This window comes from Podarcis raffonei, chromosome 1 (assembly GCF_027172205.1).
Source record: "Podarcis raffonei isolate rPodRaf1 chromosome 1, rPodRaf1.pri, whole genome shotgun sequence".
NCBI lineage: Eukaryota > Metazoa > Chordata > Lepidosauria > Squamata > Lacertidae > Podarcis > Podarcis raffonei.
The window spans coordinates 137,236,455-137,258,323 of NC_070602.1; the positions used below are offsets into that span (position 1 = coordinate 137,236,455).

Here is a 21,869-nt window from a genome sequence, read left to right on the forward strand (position 1 = left end):
AGTGCACTAATTCTTGCAACTTTACTGTAAGGTGGGCTGGTATTATTATTGTAGCCTGATGAGAAATTAGGCAATTGTGTGAATTCATGGCTGGGGCTTCCTGACTGTCACTTACTGCCACTCCTCTATGGCAGCCCTCTGCATTAGCATGACTGAACCTTCTCTGGGGCTCTAGTGGTTTCTGTCTGGCTTTTTATACTCTGCTACACCAAAACCCATTTTGTTCTTTTTTCTCCAGAACAGGAGATCTTTGGTCTCTCTACTCAGATCTTGAAAGAGTAGCAAGGCGCTTTCTTATAAGGCCATAATATATCTAAACATACTGTACGAAAATGTTTTATGAAACTTACAATTGCAATCTTGTAGAGAACCTTACTGATTCTGACCTCCAGTCGGGATTCTGACACTATTCTCACTTAAGAAGGCACTCCTTTGTCATTATAAATAGGGCCTGTGTTTCTCCAGCGCCACAGGGGTCATTTTCACATGGTTAGCTATGTCTTGCAGGTTTCTTTTTCAAGGAAACAATTGTGTCAGTTTCTTCTGTCTGCAGATTTGCATAATATACTTCTGCTCCATCTCAGACTTCAGAAACTCTCTTAAACCTGGAACTTATTTCCTAGGCTCTCGTCAGAAAGGTTGTCACTAAACTGAAAGAATTCTCCCGCAATGCTCTACTCATCTTTTGGTATTTTACTCCAATGTATCAAAAGGATACAGACAGAAAATGTTCTTCCCGAAATACATCTTATTGCATTTTGCTGCCAGGTGTCTCTATGCTTGTTTTCCTAAATTTAAAATCCTTCCTGAAATCAAACCAATCTGGCCTCTAGTCTTTCCTCTTTGGGGGTAAAATATTTGGGATGGGGTTGGTGGAGAACTCAAATAGCTGTTTATTTAGCATAGGATAGAAATAGACCAAAATATCATGCTGGCTCATATTTCTGAAAGGCAAGAGATTTATGAATGAATTCCTGGAGAATCCTCTTTGGACCAGGCATGGAGTTTTATAATTTCTGGATAGGATGTTTGTAAGCAACATGGTGCTGAGCCAACACATACTCAGAGCACCTAGCTGCTGTGTGTACCATTAAACTGTGCAGTGGTGGCCAGTAATCCAGATTGCTGGAGCTGCCAGAATGTTCAAATGTACACTTTTAAGTAAGTAAAATCCAAGAGGAAATTTGCATGGAGAGATTTCTGTAGTGTAGAGGTTGTATTCCCCTTTTGGATACTACATTTGCCATAAAATCAGGGAAGAAACGTACTCCCTTCCCCCTCCTGAAGCTGGGCATCCTAAGTCTTTGAATCGGCTGCAGAATCTGGGTGGTTGTTTGTATGATTTTAGGTTTTGGCATAGTTTTATCCAACCTTTACATTCAAATGCAGTTTCTTTTTCCACAACTGGGGACTGTCTGGACCTGGGGGAAAGGGTTCTTTTGCACTCTCTCTGTCCTTCGGCTACAAAAAAATCTGGCTTGCAATACATATTTGCCCATCTCACAAGATGTGGATATATTTTGAACCAAGCTCCCTTGCCCCTGAAAATGCTCTTCTGCCTGCAAATTACATCAATTTCTTTATGAGTTTCTTTTTTTTTAATGAGTTTCTAATGTCTGTGTGATCTGGTCATGTGAATGCAGGGGCAGGGCATCCATATTGTCAACAAGGTCTTTGCAAAATCAAATAACTGTTTGCTGACTTCCCAACCTCAACACACTGCTCCTGACTTGCCAGGAACATAAACTGTCAATTACTTGGATTGGGCTCAGCTTGCACCTGACATGAGCTGGGCAGCAAGACCTGACCTGCAGCAACAGGTGGCTTCTCTTGGGCAACTAGCACTATGACTTGGGTAGCCCACACTGCTGCTACTACTACCACCTCCTCTTCTCTCTGATAAAATTCTTGATTGGCAGTGCAAGAATATGCTGGTAAAAATAATAATTCAAAATTCTTTTTTTAAAAAAAAAAGTTAGTAGATGATGCTTGTAGGCAGTTACAATTAAAAGTGAGGGGAAGAGGTTCATACTGTTGCTACTATTGATAACATAATTCTAAAAGCTGTTGGTGGCAAGGAAAAGATAGGTCTATAGAAAAGAGAATTCTTAGATGCCAAGATCCAGGTTTGGGGCAAGTACTCTCTGGTGAGAGAATCCCAGCAGAGATTCTGTTGGGAGCCACCCAGAGTGGTTGGGGAAGCCCAGCCAAATGTGCAGGGTATAAATAATAATAATAACTTCTTCTTCTTCTTCTAAATCACAAAATATGCAGCAAAGCATGGAAACATAGGCTGTCAGACCTTTAAAATATGACCTTGTGAGTTCCCAAACTTTCCTCTTCCTGTAGCATGGAAAAGACCACACGTTTAGTTTACTTACTCTCCAAACATCAGGTTGAGGTGCTTTTCAATGCAGCATTCAGAAGGCACAGGCAGTACAACTTGGCTTAGTTACAGTGGTGAGAGTTCCTTAATTATTGGTACACAATAATGGCTTGTAAGAGCCATGAGGTCTGAGCAAGGAACAACCAGCTAAGACATCTTTACATGCTAAGCTTCTCAGGTAGACTAAAAGGGAACAATAGGCTTGATTACTTTCCTCCCAAGGTGAAGGGGAGTGACCTAAAGAAGTCTGGCAGAACAGCTTACTCTATTACATTAACCCCTTCATGCAGTAATTATACTTAAGCATGTTGGTTACATGAAACTGGTAATCCCACAAAAGCTTTCAAGAGATAACTGTGCATGCTGGTCCTTCATTGTTCTGCATCACTGTGTTTGGTTTCAGCAAGCCTTGGTTTATTGTGTAGCACTAAGGAGGCACTTGCAGTGGTGAGCTTGAGAGGGTGCACATTTTCTTGCCCTGGACTCCATCTCTATTCACCAATAAAACAAAACAGAACAGAAGAGCACAGAAGAGCACAGAAGGCACATAAATTTGATTGTTTCATTCAGGTGCAAAATAACTGAAACCTAGGTTCTTTTGCTTGGCATTCTGAAACTACTTGTATTTCTGTGCCCCACGTGTGCTTTGGCTAAGCCTTCTACCAAAAGAAGTCTTTCCTTTTCATTTGGTAATATCCAAACACCCCGTCTGCAGTGTACCGTATTCAGACCTACTTAGGTCCTTTGCCTTTAAGTTATAGTGGCTATTTAAAACAAACCTTTAGTGAATTCTGATGACATCAAAATTTATTTCATTATCCTGGATTCTTGAGTGGTTGTTAAGATGCTGCAAAAGTTATGTCAGTGTATGACCACAAACTAGCTCAGTTTATAAGCATTTTTCCATAGTTGGGATTGGCCACCGCACCCTGCCCCACTGATATATTTTCAGGCATCACTACCGATCTTCTGATCCCATTTCAATATACACCACTTTTGAACTGCAGCATACACATGCTTGAAATCCCATTGTGAATATTAACTTCAATGCAGAGTTGCACATATGCAGATCACGGAACGTAATGAAGCTTTTCTCATTTTCTGTTTGGAATCCCACCTGTATCTACCCCATGTGTTCTGTTGCTGCAAATCTTGTGGATTTTTCAAAAGCATATTTGAATGTGGAAGAGGTTGGCTAAATGGCCGACAGTCAGGAGAGTGAGAAAACACCCTGTGGGCATGAACCATTTTGTACATTTTGCTCAAATGAATTCACTGGATTGTAGCTTACTTTTGTATATATTACCATTTTGCTTCCAGCATAATACATGGAGTAAAGAGGCATGGTCTAATGGAGTCAATGCATCATGTACAGAAACCTTGCTCTTGTATATCTTGCTACAGTTGTATATTTGCATTAATTCTAATTCTTTCTTCCCCCTCATCTTTCTTCCAGTTTGTGCTGGCACGGAGAACAAGCTAAGCTCTTTGTCTGATCTTGAGCAACAGTATCGTGCATTGCGAAAGTACTATGAGAACTGCGAGGTAGTTATGGGTAACCTAGAAATCACCAGCATTGAACATAACCGAGATCTCTCTTTCTTACGGGTAAGTGACATCTCTGCTACTTTAAAAATACATGTGAGCTGACATTTGGTTTTGCAATGACAGATTGAGGCTGTGTACAGATGACAACTCTACAGAGATTTTTAGGGGGTGATGTAGAGCTATATTGCCAGTGGTGCACAGGGTGTTTGTGTGCAGGTGTCCTGCTGTGGCCTTTAGTCAGATTGATTTTGCAAGTTCCCATAGGGCTCTAATTTGTACTCTGTAAAAGACAATGTTAGCCTTTGGAGGAATGCAATAGATCCCTGGAACGGATGTGTGTCTGTTTTGGTGTAGCTGTTGCCAATGCCTTTTGTGTAGTGCCTAGGAGAGTAACATGTACAGATCTGCTCTGTAATTACTAGAGCAACTTCGAAACTTTGCTCTGTGCAACATGAAATACTTTCTGCATAGCTAATTGAGTAATTTACCTTGTGACAATGACTAGCAGTCCTAGTCAGCTTTGCCACTTAGACAGTTTTACTACTCTAAGCTGTTAAATGGAACTACAGTGGTACCTCGGGTTACATATGCTTCAGGTTACATATGCTTCAGGTTACAGACACTTCAGGTTACAGACTCCGCTTACCCAGAAATATTACCTCAGGTTAAGAACTTTGCTTCAGGATGAGAACAGAAATTGTGCTCCAGTGGCACAGCTGCAGCAGGAGGCCCCATTGGCTAAAGTGGTACTTCAGGTTAAGAACAGTTTCAGGTTAAGAACAGACCTCCAGAACGAATTAAGTTCTTAACCCGAGGTACCACTGTAGAGAAAGTGGCTGCATTTATTTGGTTATAAATGAAGTTTCTATACCGCCCTTCATCTGAGGATCACAGGGGAGTTTACAATACAAAAGCAAAAAGATACCGTATTTTTCACACCATAGGGCGCACCAGACAATAGGACGCACCTTGTTTTAGAGGGGAGAGAACAAGGAAAAAAAATTCTCTCCCTCTCTGCCCAGCGCCCCTTCAGCGAAGCGGCAGGAGGCACTGTGCAGAGAGGGGGAGAATTTCCCCCCCTCTTGTTTTCCCCCTCTAAAACAAGGTGCCGTTTAAGTGCGTTCAGACGCCTTCAGGCGGCTACCTTGGAAGCCTGGAGAGCGAGAGGGGTCGGTGCGCACCAACCCCTCTCACTCTCCAGGCTTCAGGTTCCTTTCGACCTGCTCTTTGGGGCTGGCGGGGGGAAGCCCACCACCAGCCCCAAAGAGCAGGTCGGGGAGCAGCGCAAAGGCGCGCGGCTATAGAGGCTCCTGCCATAGCCGCATGTCACCTCTCCAGCCGGGAGAGGGTCGCGGGGGGCTTCTTTAGCCCCGCGTGCGCGCTCCTGGCTGGAGAGGTGGCGCGCGGCTATAGAGGCTGCTGCCATAGCTGCGTGTCACCTCTCCAGCTGGGAGAGGTTAAGCGGGGCTTCTTTAGCCCCGCGCGCGCTCTCCCGGCTGGAGAGGTGGTGTGCGGCTATAGAGGCTCCTGCCGGCTGGAGAGGTGACGCGCGGCTATGGCAGGAGCCTCTATAGCTGCGCGCCACCTCTGCAGCCAGGAGAGCGCGCTCGGGGCTAAAGAAGCCCCCCGTGACTCTCTCCCGGCTGGAGAGATGGTGCGCGGCTAAAGAGGCTGCTGCAATAGCTGCGTGTCACCTCTCCAGCTGGGCTATGCTGTCTTCGCTCCATAGGACGCACACACATTCCCCCTTCATTTTTGAAGGGGAAAAAGTGCGTCCTATGGTGCGAAAAATACGGTACATAACATAGTAACAAACTAAAACAATAACCCCCCAACACATATTTAATTAGGGAAACTGAGTAAACACCGTATTTTTCACTCCATAAGATGTACCTGACCATAAGGCGCACATAGTTTTTAGAGGGGGAATGGAAGAAAAAAAATATTTAAAGGGAGCGCTGAGCAGAGCCTGTATGCATGCAGGCTTTTCCCCGAGGAGGGAGAAGCCCCCAAGAGCCACACACACACTCTGCATGGCTCTTTAAAGGAAGTGCGGCTATCCCTGGCTTTTGCGGGAGGTGGAGGAAGGGACAGAGCATGCAGCTTATGGGATAGCCGCGCGCAGCCTCTCCCGAGCAAGGGGAGCCTTGCCAAGGGGCAAGGCTAAGGCTCCCCCAAGAGCTGCACGCTCCCTTTAAAGAGCGCGCGGAGTGTGTGTGCGGCTCTTGGGGGCTTTTCCCCAAGGAGGAAAAGCTCCACGCGGCTCTTTAAAGGGAGTGCTGAGCAGAGCCTCCCGCCTCCATTCGCTCCATAAGACGCACACACACATTTCCCCTTACTTTTTAAGAGGGGAAAAGTGCGTCTTATAGAGTGAAAAATACGGTACATATCCCGTATTTCAGCGTTTTTTGTGATACTATGCTATCTATGATCAAACTTCAAGTGCTGGATTAAGGCTAGTATGGCCAGAGGCAGAGCTAGCTGCTCTGGCACCTGGAGCAGCACACATGCTGTGCACCTGAGGGCAGGGATAGCCGCCCGCGGCAGCGTCCCAGAGGGGCGAGACGATGTCACACCCCCCTCAGGGATGACACCCGGGGTGGGCCAGTGAGTGTGGCAAAATTAATATAAAAGGGCAGGTCATTGTTAGTGCACCACAGTTGGTGCACCACAGAAATTACCATCTGTGTGCTCACTTGATGATATATTCTATTATTGATGACCAGATTACATAGACTAGGAATTTAAAAAAAACTTGCAAATGAGAGAGAACTACAAGATCATGAAGACTGATGTTCTCTCTCTCTCTCTCTCTCTCTCTCTCTCTCTCTCACACACACACACACACACACACACAGAGAGAGAGAGAGAGAGAGAGAGAGAGAGAGAGAGAGACTGATTCTGCTCTTTGGTTAAGGTGTGGATAGTTTATGAAAGAACTGTTGTAATAGTGCCTGTACAGCTTATATGCTACTTACAGTTTTTTCTATAGTGACGTATAGTGTCCAGATCAAGGAAAGACACCACAATTTAAGAAAGATGTTGACAAGATGGAATGTGTGCAGAGGAGGGGCAACTAGGATGATCAAGCGTCTGGAAACCAAGCCTTATGAGCAACGGTTGAGGGAGTCAGGGATGTTTAGCCTGGAAAAGAGGAGAATGATAGGAGATATGATAGCCATCTTCAAATATCTCAAGGGCTGTTACATGGAACTGAGAACAAGGCTTGTTTTCTCCTGCTCAGGGTGGGGGTGGGGGTAGGACTTGAACCAATGGCTTCAAGTAACAAGAAAAGAGATTCTGACTAAACATACGGAAGAATTTTCTGACAGTAAGAGCAATGGGACAGTCTCCCTTAGGAGGTTGTGGACTCACCTTAAGCAGAGGTTGGATGGCCATCTGTCATGGATGCTTTAGCTGAGATTCCTGCAGGGGGTTGGACTAGATGACTCTTGGGGTCCCTTCCAACTCTACAGTTCTATGATTCTATATATGTAACTGTTATATTTGTTTTTGTTGTTTAGTCGTTTAGTCATGTCCTCCTCTTCATGACCCCATGGACCAGAGCATTCCAGGTACTCCTGTCTTCCACTGCCTCCCGCAGTTTGGTCAGACTCATGTTTGTAGCTTTGAGAACACTGGCCAACCATCTCGTCCTCTGTCGCCCCCTTCTCCTTGTGCCCTCCATCTTTCCCAACATCAGGGTCTTTTCCAGGGAGTCTTCTCTTCTCATGAGGTGGCCAAAGTCTTGGAGCCTCAGCTTCAGGATCTGTCTTTCCAGTGAGCACTCAGGGCTGATTTCCTTAAGAATGGATATGTTTCATCTTCTTGCAGTCCATGGGACTCTCAAGAGTCTCCTCCCGCACCATAATTCAAAAGGATCAATTCTTCGGCGATCAGCCTTCTTTGTGGTCCAGCTCTCACTTCCATACATCACTACTTTGAAAACCATAGCTTTAACTATACGGACCTTTGTTGGCAAGGTGATGTCTCTGCTTTTTAAGATGCTGCCTAGGTTTGTCATTGCTTTTTCCCCAAGAAGCAGGCGTATTTTAATTTCGTGACTGCTGTCACCATCTGCAGTAATCATGGAGCCCAAGAAAGTAAAATCTCTCACTGCCTCCATTTCTTCCCCTTCTATTTGCCAGGAAGTGATGGGCCCAGTGGCCATGATCTTTGTTTTTTTGATGTTGAGCTTTAGACCATATTTTGCGCTCTCCTCTTTCACCCTCATTAAAAGGTTCTTTAATTCCTCCTCACTTTCTGCCATCAAGGTTGTGTCATCTGAATATCTGAGGTTGTTGATATTTCTTCTGCCAATCTTAATTCCTGCTTGGGACTCATCCAGCCCAGCCTTTCGCATGATGAATTCTGCATATAAGTTAAATAAGCAGGGAGACAATATACAGCCTTGTCATACCCCTTTCCCAATTTTGAACCAATCAGTTGTTCCATATCTAGTTCTAACTGTAGCTTCTTCTCCCACATAGAGATTTCTCAGGAGACAGATGAGGTGATATACACACCTCACACACACAACCATAATATATACACACACACAACCATAATTTAGAATATTAAAAAATTGCATGGAAAGGAATTAATAGATGTAATAATTATAATATAATATAATATAATATAATATAATAATATCTTGCATGCAAGTATGCTACAGGCGAGCAACTTGTGGAGGCCTGATCCAAATCCATTCCCTTGAGAGATGCTTTGTCTGAGGAAGTTGAAGCAGTATACCTCTAAATAAAATTTACTGGAAATCCCAGATGTGGACAGGAGTGTTGCATTTTGGTTCTGCCTGTGGGTTTCCCAGGGGCATTTGGTTGGCCATTGTGAGAAGAGTGCTGGACTCAGATGTGCTCTTTTCCTGAATCAGCAGCAGGGCTCTCTTTATGTTCTTCAACTTAGAGGCAAAAACCACATAGCAGGCAGACCTAGTGGGAACAGAACCTCCTGCCAGGCCCCACCTCCCCTCACTCACATCTCCTAGTGGTCCTCCAAGAAAACTCGTTGCTGACTATACAGTAAATGTTCATAGACATAGCAGCTCCCTGTAATATTTTCCCTTAACTTCAAGCTTCTGTCTACGGCTTATTTCTCCTTTCCTTTCCTTTCCTTTTTTTAAAAAAAGACCCCTCTGCTGTTCCTTTTGACTTTAGCTTTCTAAATAAAGAACTGAGTGAAATGTTATTTGAGGCTGCTAAACTTGAAGAAATAAGAGCCAGCAGGTGGCAAACCCACAGAATCTCGCCATTTGGGCGTGGGCGTGGGTGGGTGTTTTGTAGTAATAGTTACTGAGGATTTCATGCAGTTGTTTTTTATTTTTACCTGAGACTGCCCCCTCACAGATGTCTCAGCAAAAAAGAGCAGCTCAAGTTAATGTGATAAATTATAGCAATTTAGTTAGAAAACAAAACAGAGAAAAGACGTTTTTGGAGGCAGAAATAAAAGGTGGCATGTTTATACTAATAATTTAACATTCATTAGCTTGAGGATGCTGCTTATTTCTTCATTTAAAAAAACACATTTTAATGGCCTAACAAAGGTGGCAGATGGGATATAATCAAGAGCCCAAGCGACTTGTCACTTTCAACTTGGAAAATCATGAAATCTTTCCTGCTATTTCTGAGGCTCCCATTCTTACAAGAGCAGCTGCCTTCCGCTGACTTGAAATGGGCTTCATGTATCTATTTATGCATTTAATTATATAATTAGCATCATGGAGCTTTACAGTGTTGCAGTAGTAGATGGGTTCTTGCTTTGAGGTGCTTGCAATCTACAATTGGATATTTGCAATTTCCACTTGGATGTAGGGGAAATGACAGGGCATGGATTGGTAGCCTGTGGCCCTCCAGATGTTATTGTATTACAATTTCCATCATCTCTGGCCATTTGTAATTGTCAGCCTGGCAGTGCAGGGAACTGGAAGCAGAAAGTATTACGGAAGTGAGATTAAACAGGAGAAGAACACGCGTTTGGCTGAGGTTTTGGTAGGGGATGCCAACTTGTATCAAAGGTGTAATGGAAAAGGCTATTTTTCTATCAGCCTTAGTTCATATTATACAAGGCAGTCTCTTCACCATGTGGCCACACAACAAGAGGCAAGCAAGCAGTTTTTACCTCGATTGTTCTAAGACTGTGCAACCTCTCCAGAGTGGTTCATAGCTGTTCTGCAGCTTTGGTGATACTATTTGGAGAGGATATTGTAAAACTTTGCCCTTTTTTGAAAGGCTTACAGCATTTGAGTGTGGGGAATGTAGTCTCATGTTGCAGCTGCTCTTGATTGTCTTGATGGTACTGATATATTAATGATAGTCTTTTATTTATTTGTGGCTATGCATCAAGTAGCACTTCATTCCCGCTTCCTCTGGGTGCCTGTTGGGATTTGGATCAGCAGGACAGCTGCTACTATTTTACTGGACTTTACTACTTTACCATCACCTTCAGGTCCTGTGATATAACCTAAATCACTGAGTGCAAAAAAGAGGACGTCATATCGGGTATGTAGGTAGAGCTACAGCTGACATCTGCACGTATTTTAGAAACCAGTAATCTTCAATTTTGACTTTAAAAAAGTGGAGAAACCAGTTGCTAAACCTTTAAATTCTGAGAACCACTACCTGAGTTACCAGTTGTCAGGAACATGGCCACACACACACACACACACACACACACAGTTAGGAGAGCTAAACCAGTTTAGAGAGCTAAACCAGTGTGCACAAGTGTATGTTGCTCATTTGTGGGAAGCCGTGGTTTGTTTCTGACCATGTGTGTGAATTATATGAAAAATATGATCAAATCTATGTCAGCTATTGAAATTCACATAGAAGAATATTGTGTGGCCTTTAAAGACTGGCTCAGAGCATGCTTACTAAGAACGGAACATTGCAAATGGCCAATTCTAAGACCATGAATAGAATTTTTCAGTTCCGCTTGCAACGAGACATACCATGCTTCTTATGGAATAGTCTATAAAGTATACACTCACACAATTTCTTTTTGGGAATTTAATCCATGTCCTGGTATTGTCATCCTTTGAGCTCTATCACTATATTCTTTGCATGTGAATAATTGTGGCTTACCCCTGGTGGGCTTCCTCCTGTGGGAGCAGTGCTGGGGGCCTAGGCGACTGGTCGTGGGGAATTTCCAGGCTGGCAGCTGGGGATTGGCAGGCTTTCCTACCACGGCCTTTTTTGAATCCTGGCCAATCTGGCTGGGCCAGGTGGGAGGTGCTTGGTCCCAAGATAGGCTGGCTGCGCCTGCCCCCCAGGATTGCTGTTGGCCAAAGAACAGAAGAACAGGAAGACGGGATGTACGCAATTGTTGTTTCCATTTAAAAAGTAGATTGAAAAGACTTCCCACCACGAGTTTCAGGAGAGGGTCAGGTGTTGGTGCTCTGAGGTGCAGTGAGAACACAACCATTCTCCTTCTCTCCCCCATTCTAAACATTAAAAGGTTCAACTTCTTAGTAGTACCCAGCCCTTTTAGTTCTGCTTGCAGATCACATAATCTGCCTGTCTAAAATATCCTAATACCATTGTTTCCATACAGCTTCAAACTGCAGATCTTTTAACAGCTTTGCCTAGAAAGTATTGTTAAAGGATAGTAGATAAAGATTCCAAATAACCTTCAATTTTTTTTACTGTAGTTCTCTATGCCTTGCCTCCCTCCCTTTGAAACACTGTCATTCCATTATACTCTAGCAAAGGCATGCAGAAATTATTCATTTGATTTGTCATGACCCCCTGCAATCACAAAGTCTTAAAATAGGATACTTGAGGGGCACAACTGTAATGCTCAAACTTAGTGTTGCAACCGTGACCAGACATGCTAGCTAAGGAACAGCCCCCTTTCTGGGATCATCAGACTGAGGCATTCCTTTCATCTCTCCACCTGAGGTTCTCTCTTTTAATTGCTGTGCCATATTAATGGGATTGTTTCATTCTTCATTTTAATTCTGAATGTTTATATTTTAATGGTTTAATTGAATTGTTTTATTGTGTATTTTAACTGTGGATGTTTATCCTTTGTAAGCTGCTTATAAGCCTATGTTGGCATAAAATGATATAGCAATCAACACAGACAGAAACTAACAAGTACATTGGTTGATTGGGCTGCATGGGCCACTGTGGGGCCCTCGAGCCCAGCACAGAAAATTAGAAGCATATTTGTTCATCTTTCTAGTAGTGTCTGCACTGATTAGCAACAGTTTTGTCCCACTTTAAGGCAGGAGCCTTTCCCAGCCTTGGCTGGAGCTGCCGGGAGCTGCACTGAGACCTTCTGCACACAAAAAGTCACTGAGCTGTGACACTATCAGTAATAGTTCTCCAGAGACTGGCCTCAGTGCAGCCGCCTAAGTCCTTTACTTTTAGATGTTAGGAGTCCGGCCTGAAACTAAATATATGCAAAGCAGATGCTGTAGCACTGACCTTGTCTTTCTGGGGGTTGAGAAAAACACCCATATTTTTTAGGGTGGTCAAAGGGCAACTGTGGTAAAGGATGACCATGAATTAAGGTATTTCCTCCCTGTGTTGTCCATTAAATGTGGACCTTGTGACTAAAGTCAGCGTTGGTGCAAATAATGCTTAGCTATGCAATAAATGCCACAGTTTATTTTTGTTGTTGCTTACAGGTAATTTAGATATTAGTTTGTTGTTCTCCTGAATGAGAGAAGCACTGAACCTCTGCCACCTACTTTAACATCTCAATTCTATATCTTGATGCCCTACACACCCCTTGCCGTCATTTGCATTGTGTAGGAAATGCTGGCTTAAGTTTTATTTCAGCGAAAACAGTCCAGTATATAAAGCATCCAAAGCTCTAGTGGCAAATGCACTTAAATTGAAAATGGATTTATTAGGTTGTAAAGCCAAGTGCACAGCTTCCTGGGGGAATTGATGGTGAGGTATTAAGATTTGGCTTCAATGATGAGTGTAATGAATTTTAAAGGCTGGTCACAACCTTAATTAGGAATCCAAAAAATAACATTTCACGCTATATATTGATGGACTTTGCTCAAGGGAATCATAGGGGTCATTAAGGCTTGTTTATGCATATCCTTCTTCTTGCTTCTGCTTTTTCCCTCCAGGGAATAAAAGTTATATCTTCAGAGCAAGGGAAACATAGAAGCGTTGAGAGGATGGGGATCAATGGGACGATAGCTATAACAGAATAGAACAATTTTTGATTCTGCCTTGAAGAATTTCTGTCATTGTCACTGTGAATACTTTTTTTAAAAAGTACAAAAAAATCAAGTTGTTCTGCCCTTCTGAAAGTGAAACTTAACAAAACTGGCATTCAGAGGATTGAATAATGTTGCATTGTAAACCATCGATTTAGTGTCTGGGATTAATGAATTTAAAAGCTGAAAGAAATAGAAGATAAAGTCTTTAATTGTAAGCCGTCAGGGGGCAGCAGAAGTGGGGGAGGCGGCTGTAGGCTCAGGGAACTGGTTTTCACTAAACCAGATCAATTTTAAAGGCTTCCGCTGTGGATGCCTGCGGGCAGGCTTTGAAAGTTCAGAAGTGCCAACACACATGATGATATTGCAGCATTGAACAATATTACCAACAGCTCCACCAGAAATCTGAGAGTAACATTAAGCTCGCCTACTAATTAGAGGCTTACTTGCAGAAAGCCGTGAAACTTATAGTAGGGAGCACAGTAGGAATTACAAAATGAGGAAGATGCCAAGGGTCTAGTATAAAGGAAGCTGGACCCTTGAATGATTTATTCACAATGTTGGCCACAAAAACAGTTTGTGTTTCAGTTTTGATGCTAAGCACATTTTAAAAACCCAGAATATTCCCCTCTCCCATAACACATTTAAACTGGACCTAATCTCTGCCTTTGATTGATTCTATTCACTGAACAATTTAAAGCGGAATATGTTAATCAACCACACAATCCCTGTTACTTACTTTTTTAAAAACTCATTTTTTATTACCCCTGTTACTTTCTGTGGGTACTCTCTGTGGGGACAGATTGAAAGCAATTGTGAAGATGAAATGAGTTACAGTACACTGCCATTTTACCTGTTCTAGCTCCATGCAAGCAAGGTGGTAATAATAATAATAATTTATTTCTACCCCAGCCACAGTGGGCGGCTTCCAACAAAATATTAAAAATACATTAAAACATCAGTCATTTAAAAACTTCCCTAATTTGGTGTGTGTGTAGGAAATACTTTCAGAATAACTGTGATCTGGGCCATGATCTTTCTGTGGAAGAGACTAAGAAGACTTTCAGAAATGTGTTCACTAAATCTGTATTTAATCAAATGATCCCGAAACGGGTTACAATGTGGTTGAAAACAAGAAGCAGTTGAAAACAGATAAAAACAAAGCACCAAACGTCAGCCATAAAAGCAGTCATGGAGTCTTCCTTGGTTTCCAACGGCAGTGGCAGCTAACGTCCCGTCATTGTTCAGTAAAAACAGAAAGGTGTTTGCCTATTTGTGGTGCCAGTAGGAGGGCATTTCACAATCAGGACATCACCACCTAGAAGTAGGGATGAACATTTTAGTACTGACACGGATTCTGCTCATATTGATCCAGAGCAGACCCCAACATAGAGTTAGCAGAATAAAAACATAACCACGTTGCAGGATTTCCAAAAAACAGAGCAGAGGCAATTAGCTTCATCCAGCAGAGTTTTACTACTGAAGACAAATGAGCTTAATGGTCACAAATACATACATCTTCAGGATGGCACTGTCCATAAGTAATCCAGTTGCAGCAGACTTAACATAAACTTTACATTAGGACTAAAACCTTAACGCTAAACATACTATGTACAGAACACCACACCAGAAGGAAAGTGAGACAGAAAATGAAACTCAGGCTGCTTCTGAGTAAAAATGACCTTGACAGAAAGACATAACAGAACCAGTTTGAACCAGCTGTTCAGCTTCTCTGAAGGAACAACCCAAACATCAGGAGCCTTCTGCTTGCTTCTAGGCAGAACAGAAGGTTGCTTGTCAGCTAGAAACTTCCAGCTTGTATCACACAGAGAAGCTTCCAGAACCATCTTGAATTAAATAGAATAGATCTCTACATTTTACTTTCTGTACCAAAAAAAGCAAACTGACAAGTATTTCTGCTGTATGTAAGGAGCACAGAATATGGCAAAATAGTTGAAAAGCTCACAATTCAAATCTGATTTGTTAGAGTGAAGGCTGTGATCCCACACTTTAAAAAAAATAAAAATATTTTGCTGACATCTGTACCCTGTTTTTTCTGAAAATGCTGATATCTGTAATTGAGGCCAGGCCGAGGTCCATCAATTTTAACAAACCATTAGCTGAAAAGAGCCATCCTGTCAATTAGATCTATTGCTGGTTGTCAGTTTAGCCTGAGGTTACAACAACCGTGCCCCAGCACTAAGTAATGGCTGTGAGTGTTGATACACACTCTCTAGTCAGCCGTTCACTTCAACCCAGAAATAATCATCTGATCTCAATGGAGCAGCTGCTTTTACACTGCAAATTATCACCTCTTTGTTTCATTACTTATAAGGCCAATTGGGATTTTTTTTAAAAAGGTTTGGATATAAATTTATATCCTGTCCTGGTGATGTTGAATTCTCAATGAAGACAAAGCAGATATGTGAGAATGTATTTATATCCTTGCAAATACATCTCAAAACTGAAAAAGCTATGTATGTCAGTAGTAGTATCAAATAGGACTTTCTAGTTATACAAATGAGCTAGAAAATGAATGGTGCTCAGTTGAATTGGAGGCAGCAGCTTGGCAGGCCCCCCCCCCACCCACCCCGTCTCAGTTGGAATAATATGGCACAGCCTAGTCCCAGTGGCATTGCTCAAAGAAAGGAAAGTGCCCATCACTGGCCGGATGCTGCTACTTCTGTCATGTGACCGCTATAATAGGAAGATTCTTACCCATAGAATCATATAATTGTAGAGTTGGGAGGGACCTGAGGGTCATCTCGTCCAGCCCCCTGCAATGCGGGAATCTCAACTAGATCATGCATAACAGATGGCCACCCAACCGCTGCTTTTAAAAAGAGTCCACCACCTCTTGTGGGAGACTGTTCCACTGTCGAACAGCTCTTACCATCCGAAAGTTCTTCCTGGTCAGAATCTCATTTCTTGTAACTTGAATCCATGGATTCATGTCATAGCCTCTGGAGCAGGGGAAACAAGCTTGCTCCATGTGACAGCCTTTTAGATATTAGTAGATGGCTATCATATCTCCCCTCAGTCTCCTCTTTACATACCCAGTTCCCTTAACCCTTCCTCATAAGGCTAGGTTTCCAGATCCTTGATCATCTTGGTAATAATAATAATTTTATTTGTATCCCGGCCTCCCTGGCAAAGCTGGGCTCAGAGCGGCTAACATCATATGAATAAGACAATATGCATAATACAATATACAATATGCAAATAAAATAACATTCAACTTTCATTAAAATAATACAGAATAATATTAAATATCAGCATTTCAAAATTAAACAGAAATCCACACTTACCAGTTACAATAGGTAATTTCTAAACTCCAATCAATAAAACAACAGCAAACTACAGTGCACAACATAATACAATACAAAATGAGAAGCTGAGACTGGAGGATGGGGCAAGGCAGGTGGAAGGAGGCCTTGCCTGGTGGAGTCTCTCCCCTCACTGTTCTTCCTCATAAAGAAGCTGTGCCTGGAGGAGTCCCAGGGCCGGGGGGGGGGGGGGCAAGGCAGGTGGAAGGAGGCCTTGCCTGGTGGAGTATCCTCCTCTGCATATGTTTCAGCTTGTCAGTATCCTCCTTTAATCTGGACATGGGACTCCAAATGTAGCCTGACCAAGGCAGTATAGAGTGGGACTATGACTTCTCTTGATTGGGGCACTATACACTGTTGACTCGTGTTGTTATTGTGTCTATTAAGACCCCTAGTAACTACATCCACATGGCCTTCCTAAAGGCAAGTTAATGCAATGAGAAATGCTATATGGTTTCTTCTTAGGTTTAGAGTCTTAACAGTAACATTGAAAGAGAGGGAGCTAGGAGATAGCAGTGCTATGCAAAGCCTAAAGCGCACGGGGCTCTGGCATTTTGGAAGATGCATAGTTAAGAAAAGTTGCAGCACCCACTGTATTCTATACTACTGTTAAACACATAATAACCCTGTCTTCTTCTACATCTGGCCTCTGCAGCAGAGCCCAATAAAAGGCCAAGGGATGCCTCTGAACAGCAGTCTCTCCTCTAACATGTTATTCTGAATGAGGGTTTCACACTTATAAGATTGTTCCATCGGCTTAAGCATTTATGCATGCCAGATGGAGTTCTCTCCCCTCTCCTTCCCTTGCATTCTGTGCTGGGGGTTCTCCCAAACCTCTGTAAAAGATTTGGGTGAGGTGTGGGGGTGAGTGCAGGGAAGGGGGGCCCCTGTTGAGCAAGCAGGAGTCCTTGCTCTGGGTTCCTCTGGCACTTCAGGGTAGCTGAATCCAGCCAACAGTACTTGTCCTTCTGAACTTCTTGCTCCCATATAGCTATTAAAGAAAGAAGGTACAAGAGAACTCTTCAACCAGGACCGTCAGACTTTAAATTTTTAAAAAATGAGATTTTATTAAAAGATTTTCATGGATAAACCCCACCCCCAACCTCACAATGCACATGACAGCAATGTCTCATATCAAATGTACTGAAAATGTAGATAGGACTCTATGAACTGAAAACAGGGACAGTATACGGACCATTGCCTTAAGTATTCTGCTTCCCATGCACAGATCTGTGCAGTAGTTTGTGCTCTCTCCCTCTCCCTCCCTCCCTCCCTCCCTCTCTCTCCCTTTTCCACCCTTATTTTCTGTTAATTGATAACATCAACACCAGGAGAGTCTGTAACCTGTCCATGATCAGCACATCTGTTCCTTTTGATAATAGAGTCCAAAACACATTGATGTTGATAGCCAACCATTGTTCCCAGTAGCCAGGCTGACCTTCTCACAACCTTCCCTGCAGAAACAAAACCTCCATGTCTCTGTTGTGTTTTCTGCTCTCAGAACAGAGAGGAGCCATGGGCAGGGGGGCAGGGGGTGTTTATAGCAACCCCTCTCCTGGAGCCCATGAGGACACTGGTAACACATAGGATGGTGCCATTATGAATTGGCAGCACACTTTGCCTCACTGTGAAAATACTTTGCTACTTGTGGGGTGAAATATAAAGAAGTTTTCCTTTTAGGACCCATACCAGCATGACATTCCTTGTTGCCACTGGTGATCTGATGACCATATCTGTGAGCGCCTGCCTTTGATCCACAATCATGGAAGAAGGTTGTTGAGTGTGATGCTTGTTCTTGTACAGTGGTACCTCGGGTTAAGAACTTAATTTGTTCTGGAGGTCCATTCTTAACTTGAAACTGTTCTTAACCTGAGGTACCACTTTAGCTAATGGGGCCTCCCGCTGCTGCTGCCGCACTACTGCCACACGATTTCTCTTCTCATCCTGAAGCAAAGTTCTTAACCCGAGGTACTATTTCTGCATTAGCGAAGTCTGTAACCTGAAGCGTCTGTAACCTGAAGCGTCTGTAACCCGAGGTACCCCTATGTACTTATATGTTAAAGAGGGGGGATTTTACATGATTTTGTATTTTATACTTGCAAACTCCATGCATTTTCAAAATGAATAAGCTCTTAAATGTTAGCCACTTTTCTTGAGAGTTGGCATTTATCTCCCTTCTTCCCACCCCCGTCCAAACCAGCTTCTTTTCTGGCTGAACTGAAAGAAGAAGAATAGAAAAGCAGATTCTAAGATGTTTCAGGTTTTTCCCTGTTACTCTAACAATAGGAACTATCTTGGTATCTCTTGATTCTAGGCATTGGAAATTTTCAGCAAATTGTTGTGCAGGTTTAATTAGAAACAGTGAATGCTATTGAGATTTGCTTTTTCAAATCTTTAAAACTCCTCGGCTTTCAAAAATAGTTCATCTCTTAACAAGCACAAAATGCAGTTCTAACTGCTCAGAATTTGATGGGGTTAGAATTGTACAGGGAGCAGTTCACTGACCATTTACACTGATGCCATTTCTTGGAAATCTTCTTCTTATTTGATGATCACTCGTAGCTGAGTAAGATTGTCTTCCATAAACATGGTTTTAACAATGAGTCCGTAAGTGACTGTGGAGGCCAATTCTGGATCCACACATCCTTCCACACTGGGGACATTGCAGCAGCAGTGGATGGTGTGGTGGGGTTGTGCTGCTCTCCTGACCTCTATCCAGCTGAATCTGTGCAGCATACCAGGACAGATAAGGGAAAGAGCGTAGCAGCCAAGAGGCTGTCACAGTGCAAATGCACCAGCAGAGCCAATGCAGTCCTCTGGACAACCTCACTGCTGCCGTGCCTCTCTCCCTCTCCATTCCAGAATGCTGCAGCAACTCAGCTGGATAGAGGTCAGGTGCCTGATGGCACACCCCCAGCATGTCATCCACAGGAGAAATAATTCTGAATTTTAAAATGTCTTATTAGTGCCCTGATCCGAGTCAGTGACTGAGGCATCAAACTGGTGGAGACGGAATGCCGTTCAGTGGTACGAGTACATGTGCGGAGGGGGTAACCAAGGTGATAAATTGCCTGGAAACCAAGCCTTTTGAGGAATGGTTGAGGGAATTGGGTTTGTTTAGCCTGGAAAAGATGAGACTGAGAGGAGATATGATAGCCATCTTCAAATATCTCAAGGGAAGAGGAAGAGGGAACATGCTTGTTTTCTCCTGCTCTGGAGGGGAGGATTTGAATCAATGGCTTCAAGTTACAAGAAAGGAGATTCTGACTAGAGATCAGGAAGAACTTTCTGATAGTAGGAGCTGTTCAACAGTGGAACAGTCTTCCTTGGAGGTGGTCGACTCTCCTTCCTTGGAGGTTTTTAAAGCAGAGGTTGGATGCCATCTCTTTAGCTGAGATTCCTGCATTGCAGGAGGTTGGACTAGAGAATCCATGGAGTCTCTTTCAACCCTATGATTCTGTGAATGTACAGCTTCCCATATTCCAGCACAACATCTCTACTTAAAAGGATATTTGAAGGTGGGTGACATGGAAACCGTTGCCTGAGACCTTGTGGAGTCACTGCAGATCAGAGTCTACTCTACTGGCTGGACAAATACTCTGACCTCTTAGAAGGCATCTTTCTGTGTTCCATCCCTCTTCCCAGGTAATGACACAAATGCAGAGGACATAGGGTCAGAAACCCTTTAGGCAATATGAAGCCCAGTCTGGAGATAAACAGGTCATGCTCTCTGGCTATATAGATTTTTGTTTTAAAAATTCCTGACCAAAAAATTAGCCTCCTCAATTAAGATTCAGTATGTAGAGTTCCTAATGGGTGCTCTGTATATGAGAAAATAAAACACTTGCTTTGCTATGAGGATTACAGACTAACTTCCTAAGCAAACAATGGAAAGAGAGTAGAGGAAAGAGGTATAGGAGCGATATCAGTTTTTCAATGCCAGAATGAAGCAATAAGTGATAAACATTTGCATCCAAGTGTGGCTACTCTCATCTTAACTTGCTGGTCTTTTCTCTGGACTGTATGTGATGTAACATTCTGACAGCTCTTAAACTCCAGGCTGGTTCCAGAGGCCAGAACATGCTTCCTCTTCTCATCAACAGGCCCAAGGTAACTGGGAGTAGTTATTTTTCAGAAAGGAGCAGGAATGCTAGCTCCCTGCAACCCCTTCTTCAATGGGTGGAACTAGGCTGGTCTTCCCTTTGCTACCTTACTCCTCTTGGGAGGAAGAGGATACAAACAACTTCATTTGTGTGCAAACAAGGCCACTAAGAGAACAATAATATTTAAGGAGTGACTCAAAGTCCTTTTAAGAAATCCACTTCTCATCTGATGGCTGAGGTTTGAGGCAGTTTTCAAACCTGCCCTGCTCTCTTGTTCTGTTCTGGAGATCTTCTCCCTAGGAGCTGTCCTCAGTACTGATAATTTTCTGCGTGAGTCAAGAGCTTGCAATCTGCTTTGGCTTCATATGCACCACTCCAGTCTAATATAACCTTCCAAATAGTTGGGGCTTGTTAGGAGTAGCAACTGGATTAGCCAGATGATGCAACCTTCCTTACTGCCCAGGACTTCCAGAACAATATTGTCCCCCCCCCCATTTTTTAAAAATTAATTTTCCAGATTTATAATAAACAAATAGAAAAAAGAAAATCAAAAAACAAACAAACCAACAAACAAACATTTATCCTGATTGTAATAGTCCCACTTTTGTTAACATTGTTAGGTGACTTCCTCGAATCCCCCTGGCTGAGTTTCCATATAAATCATTGTAACAGTTTTCCAAAACTATTTTCACATAAAATTTACTTGGTCAATTAACATCTTTCTTTCTTTTCATTTTAACTTTAACATAGTATTTTACATCACATTTTCAAATCCTAGGCCTATTTGGTACTCACAAGTAATTCTATTTATGTTATCTTATCATATTTAGCTAAATAGTCTTTGAATTTCTAACACTCCTCTTGGTGCTCCTCCTCCCTCTGGTCACGGACTCTTCCGGTCAGGTCGGCTAGCTCCCCCAAATCCATCATCTTCATCTGCCATTCCTCCACTGTTGGTACTTCTTGTGTTTCCAATTTTTGGCCAACAAAATTCTAGCTGCAGTTGTGGCATACAAAAACAATATAACGTCTTTCTTGGGCAATTCCAAACCTATTATTCCAAGTAGAAAGGCTTCTGGTTTTTTTAAATAAATGTGTATTTCAACATTTTTTTTCAATTCATTGTAAATCTTTTCCCAGAAATCTTTTACCTTGGGACAGGTCCACCACATGTGGTAAAAGGTGCCTTCTTTTTCTTTACATTTCCAACATAGATTATCACTCTTATGGTAAATCTTTGCTATTTTTACAGGGGTTAAGTACCATCTATACATCATTTTCATAACATATTCCTTTAACACCATATATGC

The 21,869-nt window shown here is 42.7% G+C and overlaps 1 protein-coding gene across 6 annotated transcripts in view; it reads left to right on the forward strand.

Moving 5' to 3' along the window:
• ERBB4 (erb-b2 receptor tyrosine kinase 4) overlaps positions 1 to 21,869 on the forward strand; it is a 787,830-nt gene that overhangs the window by 293,243 nt on the left and 472,718 nt on the right. For all 6 annotated transcript variants that reach the window (XM_053364631.1, XM_053364650.1, XM_053364658.1 and 3 more), the window contains exon 2: positions 3,843 to 3,994. In XM_053364631.1, the coding sequence (XP_053220606.1) occupies positions 3,843 to 3,994 (152 nt within the window). The remainder of the gene's footprint in view (positions 1 to 3,842; positions 3,995 to 21,869) is intronic.